The 10,093-nt window shown below is 47.1% G+C and overlaps 1 protein-coding gene across 3 annotated transcripts; it reads left to right on the forward strand.

Annotated features, from left to right (window-relative positions):
* Window positions 1–2,853: 2,853 nt before the first annotated feature.
* On the forward strand, window positions 2,854–7,926 carry LOC121596448. 3 transcript variants are annotated; one of them, XM_041921431.1, is made up of 2 exons: window positions 2,854–3,288; window positions 7,616–7,926. In XM_041921431.1, exons 1-2 carry the CDS (start codon window positions 3,068–3,070, stop codon window positions 7,854–7,856), a joined length of 462 nt encoding a protein of 153 aa, XP_041777365.1. In that variant the 5' UTR covers window positions 2,854–3,067; the 3' UTR covers window positions 7,857–7,926. The 3 variants fall into 3 exon arrangements, 1 of the variants encoding a protein (XP_041777365.1); XR_006005282.1 differs by lacking the exon at window positions 2,854–3,288 and adding an exon at window positions 6,698–7,090; XR_006005284.1 differs by lacking the exon at window positions 2,854–3,288 and adding an exon at window positions 6,698–7,019.
* Window positions 7,927–10,093: the final 2,167 nt, after the last annotated feature.

The following is a 10,093-nucleotide window of genomic DNA, read 5'->3' on the forward strand; positions in this document are numbered from 1 at the left end:
GGCCTGGGGCCTGCCGTGGGATGGATGGAGAATTTTGGGCAAAATTATTAAGCATCGCGCTCGGCCCGTTCGGACTTCGCCAGCTGGTAAAGATTAGTGCATTACTTCTACTGCCAAACCGGGTCGGCTGGATGCAATTCTAAATTGTTCGATTTTTATGAACTGTACACTGTACATTTTATGTGTTTGCTCTGGACAGGTTACAAGTCGCAATAAATTTAGTGCACGGTAAAACATGCCGGAAGGTATGTCGCTTGGAAAAGGTATTTTTAGCCTGACTTGTATCAATATAAAAATAAATATAAATAATTTAATGAAACAGGGGGAAAAACAATTGTTCGTTGGCAATGTCCTAAATCGTAACTCTCAGTGCTTTGCATAATTAAGCTTTCTATTTTAAATATTAATAATGCATTGGACGTACAACCAAAATACGAAATCAATCCAAAACTGACCACAAATGAAAATGGTAAAAAATGATAAAGAAAATAAAAACATGTTTTTAAGGATATTTTTTTTTATTATTTTAAGAACATTGCGTCAAATTCAACGGGGAGAGAGAACGATAAACAGCCATAGAGAAAGAAGGCACAATTCACCTAAGAAACGATTAGAAACAGGGGAGTGTGGATGGTGTATTTGCGTCATAATTAAATTTCAGCTCTTACACATGATTTTCAACACACCTCAAAGAACGGTCGAACTCAATCCAGCTTGAGACGTGTTGAAAAACATATAGAAGAATTAAAACATTATTTTAATGCAAATACATCATTTGACAGCTGTTGGAAAACATCTCGCCAATAATGAAAAATGTCGTTGACATTGAAAATTGACTCGGAAAACTCAGTAAAAAAAACGTGTGCAAAGATATACAAGATGACAAATTCAAGGTATTTTTTCCTCTCGTGGTGACGTAGCTAAGCGCCTAATGGGTATGCAATGCAGTAGGGTACATAAAATTTATGGAAAAACCAGTCCTCATCGATTTCAAAGCTCCTATGGTATGCCAAGTAGCAATTTATTTTATTGTATAACCAATTATTAGACAGTCGTTAATGAAATTATTGATCAAAAGTGTTTACACATGTTCAAAACGGTTAAAAAATAAAATGCTTGATGAAATTGCTCCTCCGGGTACTACCGAACGCCTGAAGGTATGCTACCAGGAAAACAGAGTCCTGGTTTTAATTGTACGTCATAGAGCAAACAAAACAATCGTGCACTTTATGGCCCTAATTGTCATGTTTGTAAATGGTAATGAATTATTTCGAAAGTCTGTGCATACCTTTAGGCGCAAGAGATTTTTTTTAAAATAGAAAACATGGAAATACATCCTAAGGTCACAAAACAACACGGTTTCCAATGGCGAATGAAGAAAATAAATCTAGTTCCATTTTAATTTCCTTTCCATATTTCTCTGGAACCCACCAATTAGCTAGCGAAAGCAGAAGGGGAGGCTCCCAGAACCCAAACACTCATTACAGCGGTGTACCACGCGGTAGGGGGAAAAAAATAAAAATCACAAACCTCCCCGGATGCGCTCCGGCAAGCGTCGGGAGGGTTGCGACCGGATCGAACGCGTCGCCCTGGAATCTAATTTGTCATTACAAAATGGAAAACAAATCTCGGCCGCTCGCTTTTCCCAGGAAATGAGCTGCCGGGGATGCAATTCGCGCCCCGGTATCCGCTAACCTTGAACCTGGAACACGGGACGTGCGACCCGCTCGCTTTGTTTGTCTGCGGGGGCAGAGCCAGCGCAGATGATCGACGTGGTGTCGCCTCGCTATGCGCCCGAAGGTATGCAACAGTTTGTTTGTTTCGCTTCAGTTCATTATTTTACAATTTTAGTAGGCTGACGCGAAATATTGCATACTGTTAGGCGGCACAGGGCTCCAGCTCTAACCAGAACATTATTGTGGCAGGAAATCGGGCAAAGTTATGGCGTGAAATTAACATCATCACACATCAAAACGTGCAGCTTTTGCACCGCTGTCAGCAGATGCATTGCACAAAATCCTAATTATGTCATCAGCGGTGCCACAGAGAAATGAGGGTTTTCGGACTTTGATGTATTTATTTTTTGTTTTTTTTTGGTTCGTCTCCTTTTTGGATGGTTTTTTTGTTTATTGCAAACAAGCCGAGCACTCTGTGCCAGGTTTTACATCCTCCGCTCGCCGAATCGGGGCAATCAATGAGAGGTTTGTTATTTAAAAAATCAATCAAACAAAACATCGTAGGGTGTGTTATTATTCGCGAGCGTAATTGGCGTCTGTTTGTGACTTTTCCAGCCTGGAGCTGGTGATGGCCTTTTTTTATGTTCGGGGCTTACGGCTCCGGCAAGACGCACAGCACAGCAGAATGGGCAGAAGTTAATCGGGGAAAGTGCACTGCTTGCGCGTCGTTGACATTGGTGCCTCATTAGCGTGCGTGCAAACGGTAATTGATTGCCTATACAAATTGATTAATCGAAACTAGCGGCTGCTACCCTCTCGGGGGATTAAACAGCCCAAGCCCAATGGATGGATGGAGCTGCTGTTAGCGATGCTTTATGCAACCGCGTGTGTGTGTGCCGTGTGGAGGAAACGGAAGCAAAAAAAAAACAAGACCAGGACACAAAACGGCACCCAACCCGCAACGGGCGGAAGAAGCGTCCGCTTTTCGCTAATAACCATTTGATTAGTGCTTTATTAGTGCGCCCCTTAAGGGTGAAAATAAAACGCAAAATTAAAAATAGAACCCCCCTCCCCCCGCCCCACTGCGGTCACACGCAACGCCGACCGCGTACCGGGTGCCGATGGCAGACACACTCGGTACGGTACGGGGGCGTCGAGTGCACCAGTTAGCAGCGGCCAACTGGACAGTGCATGTCGCGGCGCCAAACACGGTGCGTCCCACAATCCTGTACGATTCTGTTTGTCTCTTCACGCGTGCGTGTGTGTGTGTGTGTGTGTGTGCTTGCTTTTCGCTCTCCACCAAACTGTGCCCCGCTGCAAAGATTTGCGCCTGTAAGTTAGGCTAACTGTGCTACACTTTTGTACGTGTGTCCGGGGCGACTCCGTGTGCGATGCAGGAACCGGTGCTGGAGCAGGACCCGGCGGCCGATCGCGATCCGTTCCTGTCGGCCGGCAGCGACAGCGACCAGGAGGACGGTAGTAGCAGCAGCAGCGAGGGAAGCAGCGTGGCCAGCAGCAGCAGCGGCAGCATCAGCGTGTCCTTTCCGGCCCGGGCCGCCGGCGCCCTCTGCCCGGTGGCCGGCGAGAATGTGAAAATCATCGTCGAGCCGGGGTAAGGGGGATGGGTGAAATAGAATGAAACTAAAAAAAAAGTAAAAAAAAATAAAACCAAAAAAAATAAAATAAAAAAAAATTAAAAAAAAATATAAAAAATAATTATTTTAAATTTAAAAATCGTTGAAAAAAAATTAAAAAAAAAAACCGTTACAAAACTGCTACTTCAATTTCAACGCAAACAGGCAGCGCGCTTACACTGGGTTTTTGTTTCACTCGGAAAAGTGTGTGTGTGTGTGTGGGTGTGTTTATCGCTTCCAAAGAAAAAAAAACATCTCGACCCATCGCAAACAAATGAGCTTCGCTTGCACCGAGCGAACCAAACCAATCAAAACCAACTAGCAGTGCTGGCCGCGCAATCAAACGATTCAGGTGTTTGTGTGTGTGTGTGTGCAGGTGGATTCATAGTGGATCACTATTAAACGTGTGCGGGAAAAAACCGCAGCAGCAGCTGCGGTAGTAAAAACTGCGTTAAAAGCAAATTTTGAAGTAGCTCGAGTTGGAGGAAAAAAATGGCTGGAAGCCGTAAAATCGTACTTGAAATGAAGCGACAAACCGTGCGAGAACCACCCATCAATCCATCAATCGAAAACACATTAACTACGTGCGCACGCTGTCGATTTTTAATAACATTTGGCCCTTCCCCCAAAGTTCAAGGTTGCAGGCTCTTGTCTGGTTTGCCTGTTTATTTTTTATAGCCCGAATCCCGCCGGCTGTGCAGGCACGGGATGTACTGTACAATTGCAGTGCGCGTTCCACCTTCCGCCGGAAGGACGTCCCGAGTGCGCACGGACGGGAAATGCATCGGGCAATTGGCGTGTTCTAGCGCTGCTGCGCTCGACGACCGCAAAGACGTAAAAATCGTTCCCGCCGTACCCGGAGATGACCGTATACGCGCGGTCGGAACGGTCGGTGCGCTATAAAATGAAGTACAACGAGGGTGTGTGTGTGTGTGTGATAAAACTACCAGCTACCCGTACTGTGTGTGTGTGTGTGTGGTGCACGAAGATGCACGGAGATGCGCCTTTCGATAGCAGCGGGCTTCCGGTCGTATATTTTGTGATGCCCAGCTGCAAGGTTAGATCATTCGGGGTCCCAAAGTTGTCGCCACTCCAATTGGCCACTTCCGATGCGAAGGTCGGGCCAACGAGTTGGCGAACAATAAAATAAAAAAAAAAGAATCCCATCCGGAAAATGATGCAACCAGATGCGATGAGGTTGGCTCTGCTTGTCGCCGGTGCTGCATCGGCAGAATCTAACTTCTTGCTGTCGAAATTTAAATTTCCCACATGCGGTGGGGTTTTTCCTAACGCTGGACGCTTGCCCCACCCCCCCCAAAACGCGTTACGTTGGTGCGCTGCGCAATTGCGTTCTCACCCGAATTGTTATCGCCCACGAAGCTGGGGAGTGAATTTTACAACCCGCGCCACGACGGAATCTCACGAGGTGCGTCCCCGTGCGGGTTAATGGTTTTGTTTTTTGGGGATGCAAATCGCTATAAAATTTTTGATATTTCTACTATTTTCGTTACAAACACAGCCAACATTTGTGGCAAACAACAAACACATTTAGAAGCGCCTCCATGGCTGAAGGGCACGAAGTATTGCTTGCCAATTGCCTTGTTGTGATTTTATTATTATTTTTTTAAACTACTACCTCGGCAAGCAATTTTCGAGCAGAATTTGGTGCATCTTGTGCGATCAGGAGTAACTGTTGAGTGAGCAAGTGGAACATAATTTTTTAGCAGTAAAATTGGAGCATGTTTTTTTTTTAAGTGCCTGAAGGTATGCAAACGATATTTGCACGCAATGCAACCAGAGCTAGATACACCAACTTCATAACATAAAAAGGTTGAAAAACGATCAAGCTAGTTTTTAGTCATCACGACTGCAACACATCTATATCGGTGCCTACATTTAGGCGCTTCATACCCAATGTTTGGCTGTTTGTATCTAAAAGAGTATTATTTTTTCCCAAATAATGCTTAGCCAAGATCACTTAAGCTTTTTGGTAAATGAAATCGATCAGATAAATCATGGTGTTAGAAAAATATTAAATTTGCTGCATACATTTAGGCGCTTCATTTCCGGTGTTTGGCCTCGAATATCAATTTAAAGATTTGTTTTTGCTGCGCAGGCACTATTGTTTTCTAGTAGGTGAAATAGAACAGATCAATCATTCAGATTGCAAGAAAATCAAGTTTGCTGCCTACATTTAGGCGTTTCATGGCCGATGTTTTGCTTCGAATATTCAAAGTAGTATTATGTTCCAATAATTTAACTTAGCTTCTGGGCACTTTTGTTCCTTTGTAGGTGAAATCGATCAGGTTAATGCAATTTATCACAAATGATCAAATTCCGTGCATACATTTAGGCGCTTCCTAATCGTTGTATGGCGTGGAATGTTGAAAGTAGCATTATGTTCCAACATTTTGTTTAGCTGCACATTAGGAGAAATGTATAATGATTCCAAAACAATCTATTGCATACATTTGGGCGCTTTAGAGCCGATGCTTTGCTTCGGCCTAATTGCAAGCTCTTTTGTTTTTTTGTTTTTAAATAGGTGAAATTGGTAAAATGTAAATCATTATGATTGAAAAACATCAAATTAGGTGCCTACATTTAGGCGCTTCATATCCGATGCCTTGTCGCGGTCTAATTGCAGACACGTTTGAATCGCTTAATAGGCACAACAATAGCCAAACATACGACAATATCGAGCAAACGATCGCTTGGGGCAAGCTTTAGGGCCAACACAGGATAAACAAATTAAATCATCCCGTTGTAATGAGTGTCTTCTCACGGACGGTACAAATTAAGCTAGTTCGAGCTTTGGTTTTCGAAACTTGCTGGCACAGTTAATGATCTGGTTGCTATTTGTTTTTGTCCATTGCAAAACAAGAAATTCGTCAGCAAATCTTCTCCAAAGACTCGTTGGGTGGTGAAGTGGCAGAGAAGAGTTGTGTGGGGGAGGCACTGGCGAAACTAATCGAATTACCGCCGCCTTTCGGCGGCTGGCTTCGTTTTCTTTCGCTCCCTCTCACTCTCTCTCTCTGTATGTCTCACACACACATAAATACACAGGCACCGAAGACGCTTACACCGATTGATAGTGGAAGCATGTGTTTGTCCTAGCGACCGTTCGTTTCGGTCGCTCCAGACCTGGTTCGGGACAATGCTTTGCTCTCTTTCTCTCTCTCTCTCTCTCTCTCTCTCTCTCTCTTGCCGCGCTCGCGCCGTACCGACGCGACGCGTTTGTCTTTGCGTCCGCGGGCACGATCGAGCACGGGACGGAAGCCTCCCGCTGCACGGTCCCGAAGCCTTCTAAGGTCGGTGCCGGTGGACACTGGTGGCACACTGGGGGAGTACTCATCGAGCTGACGTGGTAAGTCGTGCGACAGCCGGCCAGTCAATCGGCTCGCAGCCACCAAGCAAATCAGTTCAGCTTTTGGCCAGCTCTTGGCAGCTTCAAGCCTACCACCCCTAGTGTGTCTCCCCAGTTTTTGTGCGCTACTAAGCGAGCAGCCACATTAGACCTCCCAAGTCCAAGTGTCCTCCAGGTCGAAACGTTTGGCCCTCGCCTCGCAAAAGTGGCACAGTGCTCTTCGTCATCGACAGTGCGCGTTTGCACAAGTGTGTGTGTGTGTGTTGTGTGTTTGACGCTGAGTGACAAGTGCACTCAGACTACTAAGTGGAACTGTCAACCGCTTTTGACCACCCAAACTCAAGAGTAAAAACGCAGCAGAAACTCGCACCTTCAACCATTCAACTTCAAACAACAAACATCAAACAAACTTTTTGGTGTGTGTGTGTGTGTGTTTGAGTGACACGCCGTCTACTAACGTGCTTGATCACCTTTGTTGACTCCCCCTCCCTTCCTCGTGCCCCCCCCCTCTTTGCTACAGACAAAAACAAAGCCCAACGAGCAAGATGGCGATGTGTGGGTGTGCGCTGGTGATCGTGCTCGCCACCACGACCGTCATGTGCTGCTACGTGCTGCTGCGCTTCATCGTCCTTTCGACGACGCGCGAGCCCGATCCCTGCCCGCCAACGCTCCCCACCCATCCAGAACCCTATCTGCCCCACGACCTTTCGCCCACCGGCCGCCGGCACGATCGTGGCCGCTGCAACCGTGGCTAGATGCGCCGACGCTAGGCAGTAGCAGGTAGTGGTAGTAGTAGTAGTAGCAGTAGTGGTAGTAGTAGTGCCGCTGATGGCTGGGGTTTTGCAAAAGCAAAAAAGGAAGCGAAGTTTGATACACACCCACACACCCGCCCCGCATACAGCGTCTTGTGCATCATTTGATATCATTTGGAGCAATTGCAGCAACGAAGCGGAGAGTATAAACGAGCAAAGTGTCAAAGTACGAAAGCTTAAGACTTACCAGAAACTAAACCTAGCAACTCTGTGTGTGTGTGAGCGTCAAAAAAAGAAAAAAAAGGTAACGAACGATCCACTAATTGCTCGTGTCGTGTTCGTCCACGTGTTTTCGTGTTCGTGTCTGTCTGTGTGTGTGTGTACGCGTCCGCTTCTTGCTGAACTTGCAGCTTGGGATCGCCCGCACTAACACCGCCGCCGGGTGTGCCGTCGCTGCTGTCCCCCTCGCCCTCGCCCATCTCGTTCCGGTCCTGGTCGGTGGCGATCTCGACCGCCTCGTCCGACGAGTTCGAGTACGACAACTACGACGACGACGACGAGGACGACACTAGCGACGCGTCGCTGCCGGGTGCTGCCGCCAACCGACCGACCGTACCGCGGCGCCGCAAACCGGCCGCCCCGCTGCCACTGTCCCCGTTCGACTTCGGGAGCATCGCGGCCCCGTCCCGTACGAAAGGCTCGAAGGTGTCGTCCCAGGCACCGAGGAAGGCGGCCAAGCGGGGCAAGAGCACTGGGCGCGCCCCGACCGACCAGCGGTCCCCGCCGACGGCCAGCTCGCCGGTCGGCAGCAGCGGCAGCGGGGCGCTCGGCTCGACCGTAATTCGATTAGTGCCGCCGTCGGTAGACATCTTCCAGACGCTGCTGGATCTGGGGCCGGCACCGCGCAGCCGATCCTCCTCGACCGGCGGCAACGCTAACGGGGGCGGCAGCATCAGCGGCGGAAGCGGGGGCAGCGCCGGCGGTAGCAGCGTCGCGATCGGGGACGGCCTGGCACGGTCCGAGCGGTCGCTCAGCATGCCGACGCCGACGGAGGAGGAGGGGCGCGGTGCGCCCGGCGCCAGCGTCGCGTCCAGCGGGGCCGAAGGGGCCGGAGTAGGAGGCGGCGAGGACAGCGAGGGTCGCCCGATGGCTTCGCTGGCCGTGCCCGAGCTGACCGACGACGATCAGACGAGCGACGAGCTGGACGACGAGCTGGAGGAGGAGCTGGAGAGCGCGGAGGCAGGGTGAGTTCATTCGTTGCTGGGGAACCGGGGCAAACACCCTGGACCTTAGCGAGCTTGGCATACTTCGGGATGTTGTTGTCTCAGGACATTGAAGATGTCACCAGATGTTTAGATGTAAACCAGGAATGCTGAAGGTTTCTGCAAGCCCTATCACAATCAGCTCTTTTGGGAGATATACAATTGCATCGGGGTGCCCTCGACTGTTTCTGAAATTTGAAGTTGTCAAGACAATTTCCCACTAAAGATTTTTTCCAGGAAGTCCATTAGAGTTTTGAAGGACTCATCAGGAATTTCATTAGGATGTTGTCCTGCTCACTTAGTCCAACATAGGACATTGAAGATTTCGTGTTTTTTATATAGTAAGCTCAAAATCTGAAAATTTGATGGAATTGAAATATCTCTTAATCTGCACTGTTGGAACGCCAAGAATTACACCTGGATGTTGTCTTGCGCACTCAGTTTGACTTAGGACATTGAAGATGACATTAAAGACTAAAGACATTGAAGACCTAGGACATTGAAGACCTAGGACATTGAATACCTAGGACATTGAATACCTAGGACATTGAAGACCTAGGACATTGAAGACCTAGGACATTGAATACCTAGGACATTGAAGACCTAGGACATTGAAGACCTAGGACATTGAAGACCTAGGACATTGAAGATAGTTGAAGATGGTTTCGAAAGTATGACTTAAAGTTCAAGCAGGACTCAGAACGTTGAGGATGTTGTATCTACAATCGTTGGTCCTAACTCTTAAGCTTCTTTCTTGGTCTTCTTTGTTGGTCTTGGTCAAGACTCAGAATGTTTTAGAGAAATTTGATTTTAAGTTTAGTCTACATCTGAGTATTCTTTCAAGATTCAACACATCTAAACTGCAAGTATATTGTCTAATGAAATTCAATAAGGTAAGGGGTATTGAAGATTTTCCAAAATAAGAGCTAATTCTGAAAATTCCTGCTTTTGATCTGAATCTTGTATCAGCCATGTTTGTATGGTTAATAATGATGATGATAATGATGTTAATAACGAGGTCATAATGATACACAATCGAACAGCTTACCGAAATCTAAACACTCTACCAAGAAGTGGACCACTAGCGTGGTGTCCAGCTTAATGCCTAAGAATGTCAGACTCAGACTACTTCCCGTGGCCTACTCCAATGGTACAGATTGTTCTTCAGATTTTGTTTTGGTACATGTCTGATGCTCCACTCCATTCAAGATCAACAATAAACTCACCAATAAGCCACGATTGAACAAATAGATGAATCCATCACGACAATATCCACCTATTTCTCCTTGAATGTTAGCAAGACATCAGTACGCGATGGCCCAGTTCGTATTTGCAGCTTTTGTCTAAACTCTTCACTTCTTTAGGTGAGGATATGCTACTAGAGAAAAAGTTCTCCAAAAATCTA

This window comes from Anopheles merus, chromosome X, assembly GCF_017562075.2.
Source record: "Anopheles merus strain MAF chromosome X, AmerM5.1, whole genome shotgun sequence".
In the NCBI taxonomy this organism is placed as follows: domain Eukaryota; kingdom Metazoa; phylum Arthropoda; class Insecta; order Diptera; family Culicidae; genus Anopheles; species Anopheles merus.